Here is a 24,902-nt window from a genome sequence, read left to right on the forward strand (position 1 = left end):
GTAGCCAGTAGGAAAATAATGTAGGAAAATAATGTAGGAATAAAGAGTTCCTACCATGATAGCTTTTCATATTCCATAAAGAACCATTTGAACAATTATCACAAACATGAGAAGCATGGAGGTTTTGATGTTTTTTGGAGTTTCTCCCAGAGAGACTTGGGTTTAAATCTAAGCTCCATATTTAATGATAGCTTTGTTATCTTGGACAGGTTTCATAAGTCTAATATTCTGCATGCAAAATGAAGTGATTAATAATATTTAGCTCAGAGGATTGGTTTCAGAATGAAGTATTTGGATGTGATAATTTAATTATAACTAGCTAGTACTTTTTTTCCTGTTATCATCATCATCACCTACTTCTTTATCATCATCATAATCATTTTCATCATTTTCAGAGATCAAGAAATTAAGCCTGAAAGGGTAACTGTTTTCTAAGTACACAAAAATAAGTAGTATGAACCACAACTAAACACTCATTTCTCTGTTTCCTTTGACAAGGTTTTTTTAAAAAATTTATGAAGACTTTTTCTCAAGCAGATCCTATCAAATGGATTCTAGGGGTATAATAGGTTAAATGGAACTAAGAGAAAATGCATATCAGTAATAGGTAGCATTTTCATATGCTTAAATGAGCTTTGAAAGCATTGTTCTTTCAGTTTCATTTTAAAGAAAGACACAGATCTAGCCTTTCCTGTACAATTATTTACGCACTTGGAGACAGGTAGTTGGACCAACTTTTCTTTGAAGACTAATGTTTGGTTTTCTAATTCAGTGAGCTTTTTCCTGTGAATACATGTTCCACAGAAGTTAGGTTTATTCTCTAGTTTGGATAAGTAATAATTTTAGTTTGTTTTAATTGTCTGAGATATCAAGAGATAAGCATTTCTTTTCTGTATCTCATTTGAACATGTTTAGAATGAGCAATCATTTTAGGATCCCAGAAGTCCTAAATTTCTACAGCTGTATTCGTTTTCCATTCTGCATGACAAATTACCACAAACTTAGTGTGTTTTTTTAAAACATATATTATCTTTCATAGTTTATATTACAGAAGCTCTGTAAGTCAGAAGTCTAACAAGACGTGTCCTGGTACTATGTTCAGACTTAAGTTGTCAACTGGTGGCATTTTCATCAGGAGCATGGCGTCCTTCACTAAGCTCATTTCTTGGCAGAACTCAGTTTCATGAGGTATAGGACGGAAGTCCCCATTTTCTGGCTCTCTACCTACCAGTACTGCTCTCATTTTCCAGAGACCCTCATATATCATCCCATGACTTCTCTGTCTCAGCAACAGAGAATTTCCCTCTCACGTTCCAAATCCCTCCAATTGCCTATGCTGTTACCATCCAGAGAAAACTGCTTTTTCAGGGCTTCTGTGATTAGGTGAGGTCCAACCAGATAATCTCCCATCTGATTAAACCAACGTGGACTAATTAACCATCTTATTTAAATCTGTCAAAAATCTCTTTGACATATAAGGTAACATAATCACAAGAGTGATATCGCATCGTATTTATAGGTTCTGCCCAGACTCAAGGTGAGGAAATTGTTGTGCACAGGCAAGAATCACTGGGCATCATCTTCAAATATTGCCTATTCTAAGGCCTCGGGGATCTGGGGCAAGCAAGTATCAGTTTCTGAAGCTATCTAAATATCTGTCTTAATCTTCTGTTCTCAAACAAGCTTTCTTCCCAACTTCCCTGTTTTTATACCAGTCAAGTTTAGCCTAACTTCCATTAACTTTACTTTCAAATATATTTTATATTTGTCCTCTGTATCATAATTTAGTTATAAGCTTATTCATTCATTATTACAGTAGTCTACTTTCTACTCTTTCTCAGTCTGAGTTTCATTTCCCTCTAGGACTGAAGTCTTCCTAAAAGCAATTATTTTAATGGATAGTATAGTTCTTAAATGTTTTTCTATAGCATCAAATCAAACTCTCCTTGGAGACTTTTAAGGCCATCAACAATGTGATCTTACCTAAAAATATCCGGTCTTATTCAGCTCCGTATCCAATCCATCCCTCCTATCTCTTGCCATTTAGGCAGGTTTATTCATTACCTCACAACACTATGTTATGACTCCTACCAAGTTTGTCCCTCCGTCGAGATGATCCTTTGTCTTGATTTTTTTCGCTTCCCCCAGGACACAAAATAATTCCAGTGCCTCCTTAAGATTTTCTTTTATTCCTGATTATACTTTGATACATGATAGTCTTCTTTTCCTAATTAGATGATAACTCATTTCCCTAATTACACTTCAAAGTACTGAAGAGTAGATGTATTTGTGTCATAATTCTGTGCTGATACATAGTTGACCTATTCCTCAAAATATACATGCTAACTACTTCCTCTTAATGAGGAAATGATAAAGTCAAAGTCAAAAATCTGTTACTGGGAAATATATTTTTACAAAACAGAATGACTTGAATTGGTTATTTTTTATTCATAAAATACACCAGAAAATTGAAACCTTTGCCTGATATATTTGGATAAACTCTAATAAAACTGTCAATTACTTGGCTACTCTCAGCCAAATAATTTTAAACTGAATTACTCAGTTCTCTCAATTTTCTCTTCCTTATTACCAAAGATTCTGGGAGCAGAACACAAATTAGTCTCACATCTGAGTTTACAGAGAAAATATCTGAAACTACATTTACATCCAATTTTGCAATTTCCAGATGATTCTTGTATCGAAGAAAAAAAGGTATTCTCAACATTAATCCATTTTCAATTTTTATCCCATTAAATTTCTCTGTAGCATTTGGAATTTGGGGTCACCAATTTATTCCTGAAATTATTTTTCTCTGGCTTCTATCATGTTGTTTCCGTGTGGATTTCTCATATATTTCTGGCCTTACCAGTTTTCATCCTTCCCTAGATGTTCCATAAACAGAGGTGATCTTCAAGATTCTGCCCTTGACTTTCCTTATCTTTTTTTTAAAGGCTATTTATTTATTTTTTACAGGGACAGAGAGAGAGAGAGTCAGAGAGAGGGATAGATAGGGACAGACAGACAGGAACGTAGAGAGATGAGAAGCATCAATCATCAGTTTTTCGTTGCGACACCTTAGTTGTTCATTGATTGCTTTCTCATATGTGCCTTGACTGCAGGCCTTCAGCAGACCGAGTAACCCCTTGCTAGAGCCAGCGACCTTGGGTCTAAGCTGGTGAGCTTTTGCTCAAACCAGATGAGCCCGTGCTCAAGCTGGCAACCTCAGGGTCTCAAACTTGGGTCCTCTGCATCCCAGTCCGACGCTCTATCCACTGCGCCACCACCTGATCAGGCCCTTATCTTTTTTATATTTATTTTTATCCCCCAAAATCATACTTATCTCCAAAACTCTAACAATTAATGGGTTTGAATGAGTCAAGATTTAGGACTTGACCTTTCCTTGGCCTGGATTTCCAACTCCAGCCAACTGTTGTTCATTCCTGTGTATATGTCCTGCCAGCCCTTTAAACTCAGTCATGTGTCCCAAAGAGAATTTGTAATATTTTATCCCTGCTTTCATCCACATTTCTTAGTTTAGTGACAGTCTTCACAATCCTTTTAGTCACACAATCTAGAAACTCTGAAAGCGTTCACCATTCTTCCCCCATGCTTCGCTGCCCGCCCACTAACATTTTCACGTTTTCCTTTACATTTGTCTTTTGCCTGCAGTATCCTTGCCATTTTAGAAATCTATCCATCTTTTAGGTCTAATTTTATTAGACCTCCCAGCTACCTTTCAAACCTGAATAAAAATAAATCAGATATTCTCGGAAATATCCATAGCTTTATGTTTTTTACTTGTGATCATTTTGTATGTACTGGCATTCTTCAACTAGCAACAAGTTCCTCACGGGCAGAGATCACTCCTGTGTCCTTTCAGCTTAGCTCTGTGCCTTTGGCATGATAGATGCAAACAAATATTTCTTGAGTTCTCCATACCCTGGTATGCATTACAATATGACTTTCTCATTCAAAAAGCAATACTATATTTTCCAGTCTTGTACATTACTTGAGACAGCATTTTCTATCAAGGAGCTTTCTAAATACTTGATTAAACTACGCATTTTATATAGCTTCAAAATTCTCCACTGGGTTGAGCAGACAAGGCTGATGATCTACCTTTAAAATGCTGATATGCAATGTTTAATTAAATCAAACTTAATCGTTGGTCCTCTGATCACTATTGCCAGTATGTTCTTCTCCTATTTTTGAGTGAGATATATTGTTTTTTTTCTAGTTTATCCTGATTTATTCTTAAATAAATCAAATTATTTTTCATGAGTGCCCAACATAAACTAAATATATATTTGCAGTAATAAAGATTTAGATGTTTTAAAATATCTTTTCCCTTAGAATTCAAGAATGAAGTGTGTCTCTTATGAATCCCAATACTAACTTTTGATCTTCCATTGTGACATGACATTACTTTTCTAAGTATTTTTGTACAAATTTAGGGAATTTTTTCTTGTTCCTCTTGTCTATTTCATGATCTTCTTTCATAATAGAGAAGTATTTTATGTTCGTAATATCTACTTTCCTAGACATTATGTCATGTTCCCAATGTAATTGAAAAGATTTGTTTCTTTTCCAGCTGTGTACTCGTGGAGAATTCTGAAAGTATTCTTCCCAATGGACAGTCTCCTGATGGTATATTCTATTCAAGAGATGTTTGAGATGATATTCAAAATACACTCTTGCTTTGATTTTGACTTATATAAATATCTTGGCTTCAACAAAGTCACACACTTTTACTTGAACATTTATTTTTAACCCAGTAGGCAAATTCATCCTATTTTTTAAATCAAATAACACATACATTTGTTCTGCTCACTCCTACTTAATTAAAACCTGGTTATTTTTCTTATTTCTTTTAAAAGCAAATCTAACAACAGGAAAAAGATGAGGTTTGGTACACTTAGTTTAAACTTTCTATTTTGAATTTTTATTTTTATTTACTTATTTATTTTTCTTATTTTTACAAGTAAGAGGAGGAGAGATAGAGATTCCTGCATGTGCCCCACCTGGGATCCACCCAGCAACTCCTGTCAGGGGCCAATGCTCTGTCCACCTCCGGCCATGCTTGCAACTGAGCTATTTTTAGCACTGAGGTGGACACTCCACAGAGCTATCCTTATATCCTTAGTGCTCGGGGCTGATGCACTAGAACCAATTAAACCATGGCTACAGGAGGGGAAGAGAGAAAGAGCGATGAAGGGATGGGGGAGGGGTGCAGAAGCAGATGGTTGCTTCTCCTGTGTGCCCTGACTGAGAATCGAACCTGGAATATCGACATGCTGGACTGACACTACCACCGAGCAGATCAGCCAGGGCCTACTTTGCATTTTTAAAAGTCAAAAGTGTGTTTGGAATATCATAGCTATCATTCAGTTTTCTTTAATAATGGTTATAGTTCTTGCTGGCATTACAGTATTTGTAGTTAATGGACCTTTATCCATAGTTCTATCTTTATTACTATTTTTATTACTGAACTTGTTGTAATATTATATATTTGGGGTATCAAAGAGGAGAGCATATCTCATATGTTTTATTTTACTGAGTTGGTGAATTATTTAGTATATATAAGATAATTTTCATTAGGGAGAAAAATTGGGCTGGTGAGTTTGCTAAGAGACATGCAGTACTAATATGGCCATTATGTCCATCCAATCGAACTTGCACTGCATAGACCTCTTTTTTGGAAGCTCTGTAGACATTGGAGGAAGTATCATCAATTGCAGTAGTATCTGCGCTTGGTGAAGATTAATAAATGAGTATTATCTACTACAGGTTAAATACAGTATAAGACGCACCTTAATTTTGGGGCCTGAAATTTGAAAAAAATGTATTACATAAAGTTATTAAACTCATTTTATTCATCATAAAATTCATACAACTCCTCATCACTGTCACTGTCAAAACTCCCATCCATTAGCTCGTCCACATCTGTACCTGATGATGAATCACTGTCTTCAACAATGAGCACAAAAACAAGTGCAAAAAAGCAGCAAATGCAAGTAAAAAACTCTACAACCACTGTATAAGACGCACCCAGTTCTTAGGCCTCAGGTTTTTTGAAAAGAGATGCATCTTAGTGCCTGACCTGTAATGGCACAGTGGATAAAGCGTCGACCTGGAATGCTGAGGTCACCAGTTCAAAACCCTGCACTTGCCTGGTCAAGGCACATATGGAAGGTGATGCTTCCTGCTCCTCCCCTCTTCTCTCTCTCTCTCTCTCTCCTCTCTAAAATGAATAAATTTTTAAAAGGGTGCATCTTATACATGGAGAAATACAGTACATAGATTTATTCATTCATTTCCTATTTTTTTTAAGTACCAATGATGTGCCAGTCATTTTTAATCAACAATAAATGACACAGCCTATATCCTAAGGATTTTTCAATCTACTATATAGTATTTTTCCTAAAACATGTTTTACTCCACACCTAAAACTAAAGAAAAAAATGCTTTCTCCTGACCAAGACTGTGTTCTATGTCGATAAGCTACTTTTAAGTACCTCTTGGTAAACTAACACTACTCAGACATAGAAGAATTCAGGCAACTAAGAAATATATGATCATTTCATTTGCCACCTCTATTACCAAGGTTGTCGATGCCCAGGATACCACCCAAGGTGGCAATGGTTGAGCACTGAAAAACTCGAAAGGGCACTGTTTACATAGATTAGGACGTCAGGACCTTGTTCATATAAATTACTAACTTCGTGGCCAAATGCTCTGACCCAGAGGAGTCTGTCTCAGCCTCCTCTCTTGTGGTCTTTCAGGAACCAGTTACCAAGCTGTTTCTTCACTTCAATTTGCTCAGTGATTTTTGGGCCATGCATGTTCAGGGGACTTATTTTCGTTGAACAACAGAGAGCTGTAATGATAAATAACACATAAATGTATCACTTAATGGACAACATTAGAATCTAATAATTTCCTTTACAGACTCCAGATCCCATTAGAGCCACAAACATGATGAGTTAATAACTGCATCTTCTTTCTTAGGGATCCTATCTTGACAAACGTGTTTAGATTGGCCAAAACCTGGCAGTGGCATTTCTTTAAAAGCCAGATGGAGAATCTATGCTCTTTCACCAGATCACTTAGCACACTTCACCTTTGTGTTCCCTTACTGCTTCCTGAACTCAAGAATAGGAGACCAGAAGGACACTAATCCATTTCCTTGCTGACTTTCTGGGGAGCAACCTTGACTTTGTCAGCAAGGCTATGCTACCGAATAAGCTCCCATATTTCAGGATTAACTGGCTTGAGAACTCGAGTGCTGATTGTTTTTCTCTCCGAGTTGCATTGGCAACATTGATGATTAGAACAAGCAAAATGAAAAGGGTTGGCATTTTCTCATGGCCATCTGTGACTTCTGTGTGCTGGTACTTACGAGTTCAGCAGGGAACTGGATGTTTGAACTGGCTCTCGGTTTTGCAATGAAAGGGAAGGGAAGTATTCTTCTTACGCCTGTTTATTGTATTTGCCCCTCTAAACAAACAACATGATTAGAAATGATGGTATTAAATCATGTTAAATTTCATTGTCATGGCACATTTCGTTTCTTGTTTCACACTTGAAATATGGGCCTATATTATAAGCTAATTGTAAAATTAAAATTGATATCTTGATCCATGCATTCTTTTATTGTAGTGGTAACCTTAAACTTTCCATTTTTAAAAATATTCACAGATTTTGATTTTACTATGAGAAATTTTGACACATGATCTGACTTGTTTTGATTGTTCCAACATTTTAACACAGGTACCTTAAAGAAAAATAGAGTGCTTTTTTAAATTTTCTTTTAAATGTTACAATAATTATGCAGCATGATCAGAAAGGAACATGAGATTCATGTCTGGAATCAAAGATTATAAATAATTTAGAGCATGAGTAATAATAGCTAATATATTAAAACACATGAAATTGCCATTTTCAGTAGGATAAAACATAGTAAAATGTTGCAATTTTGTTTGACACAATTTATAGTACATTAGTTAGGAGAGTCTTCACATTCCTACTCCCTGGTTTAATTAAAATGAAATCGTGTGATAGTTAGCCCTGTGAATTAGACCTTAAAACCTAATGCTAATTCTTCTCTCTCTTGGTTTAATGTCTGCTTTCAATTTGTCTATGCAATGCCTATCTTAAAGTGGTTATGAATGGAAGAAGAAAAACAATACTAATTACATATAAATCTTCATTACTTGTAATGAGGTTCAGTATTTTTAGAAATGCAGAAGTTAAGATGGAATGATTCAGACTAAGAATTATATCATGTTTGGAGACATTATCTCCATTTACTTACATGCATGACTCTGTCTCTGATTACCATATAAAATAGGTATTAGAAGAGGCTATAAGATGTGTATGTTTCCAGAAGAGATCAAGATGATACGAAATTTTTGAAAATATCTGCAGATTTTTAGCTGAAAAAGGAAAATAGTTTACTCTAGGGCAATTCCTTCTCCGAGTCAGTAGATTTAAGTCCTCATTGAAGTTCTGTCACTGGCAGTCTGTGTGACTCGAGCCAAGCCCCTAACCTGTCTGGAAGCATTTTATCTGTTCACTCTGCCAACAACCTTTAGTGCACATATAGATCCACACTTGCTTAGCAGCAACTCTGTAGTTCCCAGGAGCCCACCCAGGGTTGGAAGCCATTGGATTAGAAAAACTCTGTTAACCCTTCTTGATCAAACAGTCTAACTCCTATTTATCTAAGAGGAATTAGCAGCAATTGTGGAAAAGCAAACAAATTGGAATGTTGAAAACATGGAAGTGAGACTAACCACTCAAGCTGATAATTATGTATGAGTTCTTCCTATTTGGCAGCCAGAAAGCAGCCAGTGGAATTGATGCTTTAGGATGTCCTGCTGGTGCTGGCTGCAGCCTGAAGGGAAATAATCCAGATAAGTGCTTAATTGGATGCTTCTTAAAAAGAGGAGCTGGAGCTCCCCAAGAAGCATGGACCAGAGTAAACATCTTTTCAACCATATTGCTTAAATAAAACCCAAGGAGCTCCATCAGGTTCCATTTCATCTGCCATGAAAACATTCCGTTGAGCTGTTCCCTGGCAGTGGTCGCCAGTCTCTGTCAGTTCTACTTTTCAATGTTAACTGTTCTGGGTCATTTCCAAGGAAAACAAGCGAAATTTTAGCTACAAACATAGTAACAAGAGGGTAATATCTGGTGTTTCCTATGAGAGGCAATGTGTACGATGGTTATGACACAGACTGTCATGAATTAGCCTCGGGTTGAATCATCTTATACCACTTACATCTTATATTTTATGTAACTTATTCAGTCTGTAACTCTGGTCAGGCTATTTGAATTTTCTGTGACTTGATTCCAGCAACTGTAAATTGAGGGTGGTGATAATAGGGTTGTGGTAAGGATTATACGAGCTAATTCGTGTGAAGTGCGTATACATGCTGGGCACATTGTAAGCGGCATGTTACTGTAATGGTAGTCTGCCATTACTATTGGTTCCTGCACAGCAGTTTCACATCAAAGAGGTGGTTTTTATATAATCTAACTGAGTCACAGTGCTTATAAACTGGTATTTTGACTGAATTATCATAGCATGATGAAATCTATCAGTTTTATAAGAAGTGGCTTGGAAAATCAAACCACGTGCAACACATAAATTCTTTAGTCAAATATAGCCAAGACACTGAGTATAAGTTGGGAGGCCTAAGGCCAATTAATGTATTTTGGTCCCTCTATGCCTTTTTTTTTTTCATTCTCCTGAGTTTTTATTTTTAAGGCTTGATCTCTGAGCTATATGTATTCATATTTAATAATTGCCATTTTTATTCTTTTTGTGGTATTAAATATTAAATATCAGACAAAATACTTTTTTTTAAATTTCCCTTTGGAGTAAATATTACCAGAAACTTTTTCTTGAGATCCATAGCAATACTCTTAGTCAAAACAGGTACTTAATAAAGGCAGGAAAATACCAATGATTGGATTAAATGAAATATATCAAATAAAGCAAACCTCCCAGAGGTGAACTGGTACAGATTTTGCCTTAGGGAAGCTCTCACACAACAGGCATTATGATAACTCCAAAAATAGTTTTAGTGATTAGTTGTAATGATATCACTCACAAGGATGTTTTTTTGTTTTGTTTTGTTTTTGACAGAGACAGAGAGAGTCAGAAAGGGACAGATAGGGACAGACAGACAGGAAGGGAGAGAGATGAGAAGCATCCATTCTTTTCTGAGGCAAATTGGTTGTTCATTGATGCTTTTTCATATGTGCCTTGACCAGGAGTGGGGGAGGGGTTTCTACAGCAGAGTGAGTGACCCCTTGCTCAAGCCAGTGACCTTAGGTTTCAAGCCAGTGATCTTTGGGCTAAAACCAGTGACCATGGGGCCATGACTATGATTCTACACTCAAGCCAGCAACCCCGCGCTCAAAGCTGGAAGACCCTGTGCTCGAGTTGGCAACTTCGGGGTTTCGAACCTGGGCCCTCTGCATCCCAGTCTGACGCTCTACCCACTGTGCTACCACCTGGTCAGGCAGGAAGCTACTGATATGAATAAAAACAATTTTTTTATAAATCGTATAATAGATGAGGTTTCAGATTTCTCAGCAGACACCTATTTTGAATTCATGAGTTTTGACAGGTATAAAAGTTCCTCAGTATGAGTATTTAATTTTACAGTATCAATTTCCATATTTAGACCAATGAAGGAGCCATTAGAGTACCAATTTCTATATAATCATCTATCCTTGCAAAAGGTAGCGAAAATGCCGGGGATATTAATCTGTAGAAAACAAACTAAATAAGAGAAGGGGCAATGCTCACAGAGCTGCAGTGAGGTACTAGAGAACCAGGGCTTCCCACTGCAGTGCTGGCCAATAGGGAGGTACAGGGCTTTCTGACGCAGGCTGAGGAGGCAAAGACGGCTGATGTTAAGGAAACTGGGCTCCCCAATATTTATCAACCTCTTCAGTCATCCAGTGCATCTCAAAGAGCTGTATGTATTCATGGCATCCTTGTGGGACATCATTTGAAAAGTTAAATGTGAAAAGGAAATACCCTTATTACCCAAAGAAGCTTTGAAGAATAGTCACTATTTATCTTTCCTTCATGGAGGCTGTTATATTCTTTGTTGACAAGAGAAATTGTGGCCCTGGCCCAATAGCTTGGTTGGTTGGAGCATCATCCAGAAGCACAAAATTGCCAGTTTGATCCCTGGTTAGGGCACATACAGGAATGCTCAATGTTCATGCCTCTCTCTTATCCTCTCTCACTGAAATCAATAAATAAAAATTAAAAAAAAATGAAATTGTGTTAATTTCATTTGGAATTGCTGAAAGTTTTTCAAACTCAAAAATACAAAAACACAAAATAAAGTGACTTAACCTGGAGAAAAACTTGTTTGAAATCACATTAGTCTTAGGTTTAAAATATATATATATATATATATATATATATATGCAATTTCTTTCTTTTGAACTGTAAAAATAATCTTTACAATTATTTAATGCATTTGGACTACTGGAAATGATCAAAGGCATTCTAAATGGTAGTAGAGGTGATCTTTAATTTATATTTTAAAGATCATTAGTCAAATTATTTTTTTAAAGATTTTGTTTATTCATTATAGAGAGTGGAGAGAGAGAGAGAGAGAGAGAGAGAGAAGCGGGGAGGAGCAGAAAGCATCAACTCCCATATGTGCCTTGACCAGGCAAGCCCAGGGTTTTGAACCGGCAACCTCAGAATTTCCAGGTTGACGCTTTATCCACTGCGCCACCACAGGTCAGGCATTAGTCAAATTATTTTGAGTTTGTCTTTTTAACAAAATAAATGAAATTTTTACTGGAAATTTTTATTTTCCAAAATTAAATATCTTTTCTAGTCACCATAGGGGTGGAATCTAAGAAGGTGTGTTTTATATCCATTGTATCAAAGTATAAATTGTTCCAAATAAGATATTGTGAAAAAGGAAATCTCCCACCAGGCAATGCTTTGCCCATTTGGAGCTATTGCTCTGTTGCTTGGCAACTGAGTCATTTTTAGCTCCTGAGGCAGAGGCCACAGAGATATTCACGCACCTGGGGCCTACTCGCTCAAATCAATTGAGCCATGGCTGCAGGAAGAAAACAGAGAGAGAGAGAGAGAGAAGGGGTGGGAGAGGGATGGAAAGCTAATGGTTGCTTCTCCTGTATGCCCTGACTAGGTATCAAACCTGGGACATCCGCATACTGTGCCGATGCTCTACCACTGAGCCAACCAGCCAGGGCCTAGAGGTGGTTTCTCTATGGAGCTCCTCAGGCTATGAGGGTAATGATGTGAGGTCTAGCAATTCCTGTCTTTTGTTAGATAATAATAGAATGCAAGGACTTCCTCACCCATTTACCATCTGCCTTAAGTTCTTATTAGATGTGTTCAGTACTCTCAGAAAATGATGTACATATAATGAGAGGTACATACCAATGTTCTCTTTGTGATACATTGCACTAGCCAAGGCCATTTGTGAAATTTTTGTCGTTATTTGTTCTGTAATCATTATCTTAATGTCCCTATGGGAAAATCTTGGAGGAGATGCTATCATACTTTTCTCTAATTGCTTTTGAAAGAAAGCACTTAATTTCCTTTTTTTTTTTTTTTTCTGAAGCTGAAACCGGGGAGACAGTCAGACAGACTCCCGCATGCGCCCGACCGGGATCCACCCGGCATGCCCACCAGGGGGCAATGCTCTGCCCATCTGGGGCATCGCTCTGTTGCAACCAGAGCCATTCTAGCGCCTGAGGCAGAGGCCACAGAGCCATCCTCAGCGCCCGGGCAAACCTTGCTCCAATGGAGCCTCGGTTGCAGGAGGGGAAGAGAGAGACAGAGAGGAAGGAGAGGGGAAGGGGTGGAGAAGCAGATGGGCGCTTCTCCTGTGTGCCCCAGCCGGGAATTGAACCCGGGACTCCCGCACGCCAGGCCGACGCTCTACCACTGAGCCAACCAGCCAGGGCCAATTTACTTTTTTTCCCATCTTCCTTTTGGTGATTATGCCTTGCAGTAGGTACTTGGCAAGGAGGAGACATTTAATATAGCACATATAATGTGCACGGTCTGTATTACTACATCTCATGCTTTTAACGAATGTCTTGTTCCTTGCAGGACAGTCCTGTTTACTCTGACTTCCGTGGTTGTACTCGTCATTACAACTGACTGGATCAGCTGGGACAAGCTGAATCGGGGATTTTTGCCCAGTGATGAAGTTTCCAGAGCTTTCCTGGCTTCTTTCATCTTGGTCTTTGACCTCCTCATTGTAATGCAGGTAAGGGTCTTTGTGTCTTCCTCTTCTCATTGAATCTGCTCTGTGCTTTGTGTTCAGTAGAACAAATGCTCTCCAGTGAAAGGCTCCATAAAGCTCAAGGAGTGCATCGTTCACGATTGCTGTTAATGGGCCTCCTCTGTTCATATTTTCAGCAGTTTCACCAGGATAAGTCAGTTGGGTTTTTATGAGAGGTGCACCAAAAATCCACTGAATGAACTTTGCAAGGTGGGCCCCTAGAAACCATACAGCATGGTGATATTTCTTGCCAAGGCTTCAGAGAACAACACAAAACAAAGCAATACAAAACAAAACACAGAAGACCCCCTGCCGTTTAGTAAATGGAAAGCTGCAGACGTGGGGATGACAGAGATCCAGCACAACGGGGATAAGCACTCGCCAAAGCAACTCGGTTTGTAGCAGTTGAAATGGAATGATGTAAAGATGCTTTTACTGGTTGTGGAAATTATCGCTTCTTTTCAGTATTCACTGGAGATCCTTCCATTTTCATGTAGACAATATTTCTGCCCTGCTTAGTAACAGATTGTTTGTACAATGGCATCATGCTAACCAGTTCTACTCATGTAATCTTCCGGTGTGGATGCTTTGGGGTCTTAGAAGTGTCCTTTGAATGGGGCAGAAAGAGACATTAACTATCTCTTGGCATTTTATCTTCCCCGTCCATTATCTAGACATTTTTGTATTGTTTTCATAAGGTATATTGGGTTTTCCCCTCCTGAGGCAGTATATGTTATTCGAACAAAGGCTAGCACTGCTGGAATGAAAGTACTGTGTACTCTATTGTGTTTCAAATTTATGTGAGATTTCACAGGCTAGCAGACTGGTTTTCTCATTTCTAGAGTTACAAAGAGATCTTTATAAGAAATATTCTATACTGTCTTAAAAGAGAAAAACAGTTTCTTTTTTCTTTGGTATATAATATAGTCCAAACATTAGGTTCAACATGGTTCTTAAGAGTATATAACTATTTTAATGGATGGTCATTTAAAATACATTATTGCTTTAAAAATTATTTGAAAACAAAAATGTATTCTTTTACTCATCTAAAAATTGACGTATTTGTTCTTTTTCCAATGGGATAGTTTCACAGAGTGGAGAAAGCCCTGGATTTTGAGTGAGAAAGCATTAGCAGGTTCCATATCTGACTCTCCCTTGCTGTAGGACTTCCTCTGGATGTTTATAAAACTGAATTTATAGCACTTACGCAACGAAGAATCATGTATTGCTTATTTAAAGGCTATTTTTATCTTCTTTCTTATAATACTCAAACTAATATATCTGCTCTGGCCAGGTGGCCCACTGGTACCTCGTCCAATCCACCTTTGAGTCAAAAGTATTAGTAGGCAAGTGAACACTGTCTTTTGAGTTTGTTTAAACTTATATATGTGAGAGCAAGAATTTCATGATTTTTCTATGACCATCAACCACCTTCGCCTTATTTATATGGTTTTAATTATTTCTCCAGTAAATTCACTATAAGCAGGGACTTGAAGTGGTCAGTGTAACATTACAATTTACAGATATTATGGACTTCCTCAAAAATTGCCTAATAAAGAGAAATGGAAGAAGGAAGCATAGTCAGGATTTATAGTATTTGCACAGTTGGAGTCAGCAGGATTGGGAAGGGAGAGACATTCCGGATGAAGGAGATGGCATGAAAATATTTACCGACTAGTAAAGTGCTGAAGTGTTTGAAGAGTAGCCAGAGCACCAGATGACTGAAGATAGAGTTCATACTAAGGAATATATCGCTTTGGCTACAAGTAACAGTAACCCTGCCATGCCAGCTTAATCAAAGGGGGAATGCATTCCTGTGTTTTAAGGATGTACTACAGAATTATGGGAGGGATGCAGTTGCATTTGGGAGACACATGAAAACATAGCCAAAATGTTACAGGGAACCCAGGCCTACTTTTTCTTCTCTTACCTTCCCCCCACGTATGCTTCCTTCTTTTCTCTTACTATAAAGCAGCCTTTTTAGCTTCCTATCTCACAAGCAGATACAAGCAATACCTCATGGGGAGACTACTCTCGAGGCGTCAGGCCTAATTCCACATTGCTGGCGCAGGACTGAGCTGTGCCTATCCATGAACTGTCTGGAGGTAAGGCAGTCCCAAAGAAAAGAGGGAGAGAGGTTGGGCCTCAGCAGCCAAATTAGTAGGTACCGAATACAAAATAGAAGACTAAGGCCGAAAGGGGAAGTCTCTTAACTCCTTTTACTCTCCTCCAACATGGAGTCAGTGAGCCAAACCTACTGATTCATCTTTTGCTCTGTGTCTTTGAGCCTAATCCTTCTTTCTCATTTTTCTGCCACCAGTCCAGTCCTGCCTATCCTCTGTGCTACTGTAAAATAACCCCTCGTGGAACCTGCTTTCTCTAGATGTCTCGGCCCCATATATGCTACACAGCTCACCATCATCACCTTCAAGCCTGAAATGCTATGTCTTAGCCAAAGCTAGTAACTCCTCACTATCCACGAAGGAAGTCCCGACTCCAGGAGCAGCCTGTGAGTGCCCTCCCTGTCTGGCCCTGGCTGTGCCCCCACCCCGCCCTCGTCTCCTGTCCCTAGGTCTGCCCCAGACCAAGGGCTTGCTTAGCCCTTGACCACAGTACACTCATGCCAGGATGTTCTGAGCCCCCTTTTTTCTCCCCACGTGTGTTTCCTGCTCTGCTCTTCTAGACCCTGTCTTTAAGAACTGTTGCAAGTCCGCCACTTTGCAGACAGGTGATTACTTCCTGCTTTTAACTTCTTGGAACTTTGTACCTAGACTGCAAATCAGCATTTCTTATCCTACAGAGCAGAAACCATAGCTTATACCTCTGTATCCCAGGAGGCTTCCCAGCACAGAGCCCCACACGGGCAGCAGTAGGCCCAGAGTAATAACGGCTTGATGAGGATAAAGAAGTGGCATTTCAGCACTGAATCCTGCGCAAACTCTGTCCCCCTCTGGGAGCATTCTGTTGAAATTCCAGGAACTAACACATGTGGTAAGAGAGTGGATTTAAAGAAACAGAGCCCCTAAAGGCATATATATTCAAGATATTTAAAAATATATAATACAGATATCCTAACAAGACCATAACTAACTAAAGTGTGATCTAATCCATTCCATATTCACATATTTCAGAAAAAAGAAAAATAGAAAAGTAGCAAAATTAGTGGAAATGAGCAAGTATTTTCACTAAAAGGTTTGTCCTCGTTAAAATTATTTAAGTGGTTTAAAAGCAATTGACCCTACCCTTTTCTAATGGTAGGAGAATTTAGCTGATACTATCAAAAGATAGTTTAATGTTTGGTAAAAAAATAAAACCATAACAATATGGTACTAATGCTGTAAAAATTTTAACAAAATTAGTAAGTTGATTCTGAATACTTGTAGTGAAAGTATAATTATTTTTATGAATATTTATTATAGGATTTTTCTACACTTATTGTGAAAACTACTCATGTCACATTTTTCTGTAGTTCTAGTCAAATCTCTAGAACAAAGGCATAAACAGATGCCAATAAAATATAACACAACTTATTATCAATCACCCATTTCTACGGAGCATGAGAAATTGGTTATAAAGAACACTTCTCGGCCCTGGCCGGTTGGCTCAGCGGTAGAGCGTCGGCCTGGCATGCGGGGGACCTGGGTTCGATTCCCGGCCAGGGCACATAGGAGAGGCACCCATTTGCTTCTCCACCCCCGCCCCCTCCTTCCTCTCTGTCTCTCTCTTCCCCTCCCGCAGCCAAGGCTCCATTGGAGCAAAGATGGCCCGGGCGCTGGGGATGGCTCCTTGGCCTCTGCCCCAGGTGCTAGAGTGGCTCTGGTCGCGGCAGCGCGACGCCCCGGAGGGGCAGAGCGTCGCCCCTGGTGGGCGTGCCGGGTGGATCCCGGTCGGGCGCATGCGGGAGTCTGTCTGACTGTCTCTCCCCGTTTCCAGCTTCAGAAAAATACAAAAATACAAAAAAAAAAAAAAAAAAAAGTACACTTCTCTCTAAGGAAATTTTATCTGATTCTGTTTAATATTTATAATTATGGCATTTGATTTTATTCTACCTCTTCAATTCATTAAATATTTAATTTGCAGTTATGTCCCACCCATTCATCTCTTCTGCTAGATTGAAGAACAGATATATCTAAGGTATATGAATTAAAAATATGATGTGTTGTAGAGTAAGCAAAGAAACCAAAATGCCTTAGTAGATAGAGAGAGAGAAATATCAGAGTCGACTGAGCAGTAGGGAAAGCTTCAGAGAAGGGCAGGCAGCTAGAATGTGAAAAGGCAGAACAATGAACAAGAAAAATCTGTCCAGCTGGGAATGCTATCATAATCGTCAGTGTGGGAACTCAGTTTAGTCCCATTACGTTCAGAGAACATTTCCGAGTTCACTCACAGTGCCCATCCCTCAGGTGCTGGTGACAGAGGGTGGAGGAAAGGAGATCGATGGCGTGGTCCACGAACGAGGGCTTGTAGTTGAACAGAGGAATTAATCACTTAATAGACGAAATGAGAGTAGAAAAGTGGAGACAATTTAGAAAGAATTATTTATTTAGAAGAATTATTCAAGTGGAAAGTAAACATTTCTACTTTTGTCACATTTTAAATTCCTCTCCCCCAGCGACCTAGTTGCTGGTATGAAGGCTTTAGAAGAGAGGAAATTTCTCTTCATAAGGTAAAGAATGTTCTGTGCCTTTTTACTATACAGTAAGCAAGGGACAGTGAAAGAGGGAGAGAGAGGAAGAGGAAAGAATAGAGGAGAGGTGAGGAGCCAGAGCTACGCTCTGCTCCCGTGTGTGGATGGGGGGGGGGGGGGGGCAGGGTTAGGCAGTGCTAATTACTGTAGAGAGTGATGAAGTTATGTCTGTTGTTAAGTTTTCATCTACTCTTTGCCTCTCATTCTTTGCCTTTCATAAATGCTCTATATAACTAAATTCTAGGGGATTGGTGTAGAGAAAACTTTAAACTATTGAGTTGTACAACTTCCATGTAGTCTAGCGTCAAGATAGTTTCTGCTGAACAAAGTACCCAGGAGGAAAGGTTTTGTAAGATACATCTATAGCTGTATCATCATCTCTCTCTCTCTTTCCCTCTCTCTTTCTCTCTCTCTCTCTCCCACACGTGCACGCTAGCCTTTCTTCTCTTTAACAGCCTCTTCTCTTGAAGGCTTCTCTCATCAGGCTGTGTGTGTGTGTCTTAGATTTATAGATATAAACAAATACATAACATAAAAATACATTATATATGTAATATCTTAGCTTTATGGATTTCAAGGTGATAAGAGAACACTTGCAAAAGAGAGACTTTTAAAGAAAAGAACCAAGGATCATATTTTGGTGAATTCTTACACTGTTGATATGTTTTCTCAACACTTCTTATAATTTATCTAGGTACCTCCCTAGTACCCTTGTATCTACCTACCTCCTATAACGTATGAGTTCCTCAAAGAGAGGAAATGTGTTTTTTCAATTTGTTCATTCTCAAAACTAGCTCAATTTCAGCGTAACACAGTTTTACCGTAAATATTTGCCGAATGAAAGAACAAAGGAAATGAACATAACATTATTTCAGAAAAGCCAAAGAACATGAGATTTTTTAAGATGTGAAATATTTACCAACATAAGGAGAGTGAACCATCAATAATATTAGACTAGGTCATTTCCATTGAATTATAATAGTACAGATTTTAAATATCCAAATAAAAATATGAATACATTGCTACATTAAGCATTAAAAAGGACTCTTGATCCAGTTGAAAAGCACTTAAAAATAAGTGATATTTCCTGAAAAGTAATTCTTAACTCACTGAAAAAATAATTACGAAAATTACATTCTACAAATATTCACTGTGTAAACATCTAAAACATGTTTGTTTTCTGGTTTGTGCATGATTCTCAGAAGTAGGCTACTTTAAAAAACAGACTTATGACTCTTGGTAGACTTGATTTTAAAATCCATTGACCTCTCTTGAGTAGGGCCCTTTTCATGAGGGCATAGCTATAGAAAGTAAAATCAGTCAGTTTGGAACACAGGGCAGAACAACAAGCATGAACCTATTTTAATTAAACAGCCATGCTGTTTAGACAAGTTGGCATGTATTTTCAAAATGAGTTATCCCAATTGATTTTGTTTACAGGCTACTTCGAAACAAAGGATTGTTTAAATGTCTGTGTAATGTTTTAATATATTCCCCAACTTCGGGAATAACCTTCCTTAAAGTATTTTAAACGCCTTTTCACAATTGCTTTACATCTTCATTTTTCTTACTCAAGGTTTAAACTCCTGTTTGAAAACATATGGTAACTTCTGTGATAGGTCCCAAGTGGTTATATGGCAAAAAGGCTTATAGTTTAAGTATTACCCATTTTAACTATTAATGTCTAAGAGGTTGAATCACCACTTTATTTACTGTCACCATTTTTAATATCTGACATCAGTGCTGGTCCAGTGGAAAGAGAGACTATTCAAAGAGAATCCTAAAATGAACCTCAATATATGTATGTATTTGTAGACCATTGACTAGCCTCCAAATAGTAGACAGACTTACCATGGTAAGTCATATCCATACAGCGTGGGGAAGTCCAGCCACCTGAGCATTCTGCAGGAGTTGCCAGAGACTATGTCTTGGCAGGTGACACATGATGACGGAAAAATTTTGGCAGAAGGTAATACCTTTGCTGGAGCATTGGAGTTAACAGGCAAAAAAAAAAAAAAGAGAAAGAAAGAAAGAAAAAGGAAAAAAAAAAAAGAAAAATCAGGAGTCAATCATGAGTACTGAAGTGACAAACACACTTGAAAATGAAACTAATAGTCTGGTGAGCATACGATATAGATCACAATTTTGAAACAGGCAGTGAGTTTTATGAGGATTATTGTGAGGAAAAGAGATCACTCAAGTCTTTATGGATAATGTGGAAAGAATGTAGCTTGAAGGAATTATAAGATTTGGGTAAGCAAGTGGAAAATAGAGACATTTAAGCTTTATCCCGATTGAAATGCTCCAATCTCCAAGGTATTTTTTTTTTTTTAATATGGAGCTAGAACATGATTTAAAAACTGGGAAAATATAAATCCTATACTATTACATATAAGCAATAATTTTTCAAAGCCATATGAGGCAGCAAGATATAATTCTTCAAATTTTATTTTTCCAATAGATGCATGGTTGTTTCTCAGTGCAATGAAATCATTAGTGCTTGATCATCACCTCAACACAATGTGCCCCCCATTAGCCCTCACCCCTGGGTATGTGTGTTTCACAGTTGGCCCTGGAAGTTATGTGAAGCAGCTGCCACTTTTCATTGCAACACTTATACAAGATAAAACAACAAAAACAAACAAATGAAAAAAAACTACAATGTTGAAGACTGACACATTCACTCATTTCCTGAGGTGCCAGCACCTCATAGGTAGGTTTTATTTATTTATTTTTTTTATTATTATTATTATTTTTTTGTATTTTTCTGAAGCTGGAAACAGGGAGAGACAGTTAGACAGACTCCCGCATGTGCCCGACCGGGATCCACCCGGCACGCCCACCAGGGGCAACGCTCTGCCCACCAGGGGGCGATGCTCTGCCCCTCCGGGGCGTCGCTCTGCTGTGACCAGAGCCACTCTAGCGCCTGGGGCAGAGGCCAAGGAGCCATCCCCAGCGCCCGGGCCATCTTTGCTCCAATGGAGCCTTGGCTGCGGGAGGGGAAGAGAGAGACAGAGAGGAAGGAGGGGGTGGGGTGGAGAAGCAAATGGGCGCTTCTCCTATGTGCCCTGGCCAGGAATCGAACCCAGGTCCCCCGCACTCCAGGCCAACGCTCTACCGCTGAGCTAACCGGCCAGGGCTTAGGTAGGTTTTTTTTTGGTTTGTTTGTTTGTTTTTTTGTTGTTTTTTTTTTTGTTTTTTTTTCATTTTTCTGAAGCTGGAAACAGGGAGAGACAGTCAGACAGACTCCCGCATGCGCCCGACCGAGATCCACCCGGCATGCCCACCAGGGGTGATGCTCTGCCCACCAGGGGGCGATGCTCTGCCCATCCTGGGCGTCGCCATGTTGCGACCAGAGCCACTCTAGCGCCTGGGGCAGAGGCCACAGAGCCATCCCCAGCGCCTGGGCCATCTTTGCTCCAATGGAGCCTTGGCTGCGGGAGGGGAAGAGAGAGACAGAGAGGGAAAGTGCGGCGGAGGGGTGGAGAAGCAAATGGGCGCTTCTCCTGTGTGCCCTGGCCGGGAATCGAACCCGGGTCCTCCGCACGCTAGGCCGACGCTCTACCGCTGAGCCAACCGGCCAGGGCCTTAGGTAGGTTTTAAATTCAGAATATGGTTGTAATTCAGGTCAGAATGTCATAGAGATGCTAAATGTAAACCCTACTAACAGACATTCATTTCAAATATTCTCTCCCCAGCACAAAAGGACCAATACTTTGTAGCTATTCCTAATGGAGTATCAAGGATATGAGCTATTTCTGTGGGCTCTTCTATTAATTTTTAAAGATACATTGATAAAGCTAAGGAACAAGTTAAAAAAGAAATGCTGTAGAAAATGAGAAATTGTTGAAGCCAGTACAATAACCCCCAGTAACTCAGAACATTCATTTTATAATAATTTGCCTAAAATAAAAAAAATGAAAAACAACCATTTTTAGACAGACAACATTAATAATTTCTTAGAATCGTAGAATTTTAGAGCAGGAGGAACATTTAGGACCATATGATCATATCCTGATATTTATAGCCAAAGCCTGAGCTCATAAAGTTAATCAGTGCTGGGCCCAGTCTAGAACCTGGGTCTTCTAAATCTCAACCCACTCTCCCAGCAGGTAGTCTCTAAGTCAGAAGTCCATTTACTCTGCAGTTGGCCACGTAAGAGGAGCTGTTGGTCAAATAAGTTTTTAAATATGACATATATGTTTGCTTGCTTATAGTTTGCATTGTGTGTGGGGGACAGGCTGTCAGCAGGGCAGGTCATTATAGCCTAAGGCTTAGTTTTAAAACTAAGCTTTTCCGCACACCCTTGACTGTTGCATGATGTGGGGTGGTGCACTCTCAGGAGGAATCCCATTATACCTCAGATAAATGACTTTGTATCAGAGACTTCCTTGTTTGTATATTGGATTAAAGGTTTGGATTTCTACACTATTAAATGGGGGGCAGACCGGGAGCTTGCTCTCTCGGTTCCTGAGATTAGCATTAGAGGAGAAGAATGACTTCATTCTAGGAGGAGGGCAGAGAGCAGGGAGGAGAGCAGAGAAAGGCCATGTGGAGGAGAGGAGAAGCAGCCAAGATGGTGGAGTGCTGAGGGAGAAGCCAGTTTGTGTAGAGTTTGTGCAGAGAGAAGGAGATGGGGAACAAGAGGTGAATAAGGCTGGTGAGCTAGAAACCTTTGATTCTAGGAAACTCAGATAAGTCAGTAGCTTTGTGAGCACTGAATGAGTGGGTTTTGGAGCCTAGTGTGTGTTTTTACTTGCCTGCCAGGTGCAAGCTAGGATTAAAGCTAATGGCCCACCAGTTCTTTGCTCCGTTGTTTCATTACCGACTGTCCGAATCAAATGTGAACCTGCATGGGCCAGGCGGCTGTGATGGTGGCGTGGCTACTGGCTATACTGGAGCCTTGGAGAATGTTGTGCAACAGTGGCTCAAAGTCTAATCTACTAAGTCTAGGACCAATACCAAATGAGACCATTTATAGTGTAAGTGAGAAACAAGCTACTAAAAAGGGCAGTGGAAACACAAGTGGACTAAAAAGAAAACAGGGACAGAGCAAGAGAGGGAAGGAGGCAGAAATAAAAAAATAAAAAGCTAGCATTCACTGTATATTGGCCATTGTTCTAGATGCTTAGACACACTTTATCTTATTTATCTCCTTACCCACCCACCCCCACAAGATTGATAGTATTATTAGCTATAATTTTGCAAGTGATAAAACAACAGCCTTTCTTACTCTAAAGCCCATACTTTTCCATACCTTTTACAATTGTTTTGCATATCAAAAGAAATGACATACGCAGAACCACAGGAAAGCATTTTATAGGTAGCAGGAAGCTTAGTAATAAGGGGAACACTCCTACAATAGACTAGAACCAACTGTATTTTTTTAATTGAGTTTATTGGGGTAACATTGGTTAATAATATTATACAGGTTTTGGGTGTACAATTCTATCACACATCATCTGTACATAGCACTGTGTGTTCACCACCCCAAGTGAAGTGTCCTTCCATCTCTGTTTACCCCCCCCCCCTGTACCCTCTGCTACCTCTCCCCACGCATGGTTTCCTCTGGCAACCAACACGCTGTTGTCTGTGTCCATTAGGTTTTTCTTATTCCTTTGCTTAACCCCATCACCTTTCTTAGTGCAGGGTGACCTTCATTAAGTCATTTCATTTCTAAGAATCCATTTTCTCATCTGTAACATAACGATCTTTTCCTGACCCACGTTATAGGATTTTTATGATTGTCAAATTAAAAAGATACTTGAAATGTGATATTTTTTGCATACCAAATAATATAATCTGGATAGAAGAAAATAAATTAATTCAGAGGTATGCTTTGAATTGCAATTAATCATTCCAGGGCTCTTTTGATTTTAATTAAGGCAAACTATATTAATGTGATGATACATGAAGAAGTTAGAGTCTGAGTAACAATGTATTATAGCCATAATCTGATCATAGGGGTCACCAACACTCTTAGAAGAGGAATGTGAGTTCTCTGGGAAGATTGCCAGAAGTTTCTAGTGCAGTTAGCTTGCAGTGGTGCCTGGGAATTAGTAGACACTGCAGATGGTTCTTGTGACGATGGTCACCATATTAGTCAACTTGATGCTGGTCAAACGACAGAGTCTTGGGTTCTTCCTTTTATCTAGTAGGATCAGGATCACTAGGAATTTGTTCTGTGAATTTGAGGGGTTTTTTAAGCCTAAATGTTATTGCTCTGAAACTCACTGCTCTAAATTAATATACTGATGATAAGTAAATGTTTGTTGTTACTTTGGTTCAGATTGCTTTACATAAAAGAACCCCAAGAAAATTCTAAGTTGCCAGATGCTACTTGGAATTTATTGCATTTGATGAAGTTTGGGGAATTGTTCAGAATTTTGCATTTGTCCTGTAAAACTACATCATTCCTATGGCTCCTATGGTGAAAGCTGGACAATTAAAACCAAATATGTACTTGGCACATTTTCTGCTAATTTTTTATGAAAATAGAGTTTATAAATATTCCTTTGCTGAAAAAATGTATTTATGTCTGAGATGCTTGCCATTTATTTCATCTTTGTTAGATTGCAATAGCTGAGTACATTTGTTTGATGAGTTGAGTAAGATCTAAAGTGTATGAATAACATGAAACCAAAGAGGTATATATTTTTTTAGTTTTATTAGAAACTAACTTTATATACAAAAAAAATATGTCCCTGGTGAAAAATTAAGTGTTTATATGTATAATTTTTTTCAGCCTTCTCTAGGCCTTTTAAAGGGAGTGCCAAGAAATACCCTTTGATTTAACGAATAGGGTCTGAGGTACGGATGTGAAAATGGAGACCTAGAGGGGGATTCTTGCCTATGCAGTAGGACAGTAGGAGCCAGAAGGTTGGAAGGAATTATTATGGGGAAAAAAT

The 24,902-nt window shown here is 38.9% G+C and overlaps 1 protein-coding gene across 5 annotated transcripts in view; it reads left to right on the forward strand.

The window, feature by feature from the left end:
* TMEM117 (transmembrane protein 117) overlaps positions 1–24,902 on the forward strand; it is a 512,620-nt gene that overhangs the window by 405,660 nt on the left and 82,058 nt on the right. For all 5 annotated transcript variants that reach the window (XM_066369004.1, XM_066369006.1, XM_066369005.1 and 2 more), the window contains one exon: positions 13,133–13,292. In XM_066369004.1, coding sequence (XP_066225101.1) covers positions 13,133–13,292 — 160 coding nt within the window. The remainder of the gene's footprint in view (positions 1–13,132; positions 13,293–24,902) is intronic.

This window comes from Saccopteryx leptura, chromosome 2 (assembly GCF_036850995.1).
Source record: "Saccopteryx leptura isolate mSacLep1 chromosome 2, mSacLep1_pri_phased_curated, whole genome shotgun sequence".
Classification (NCBI taxonomy): domain Eukaryota; kingdom Metazoa; phylum Chordata; class Mammalia; order Chiroptera; family Emballonuridae; genus Saccopteryx; species Saccopteryx leptura.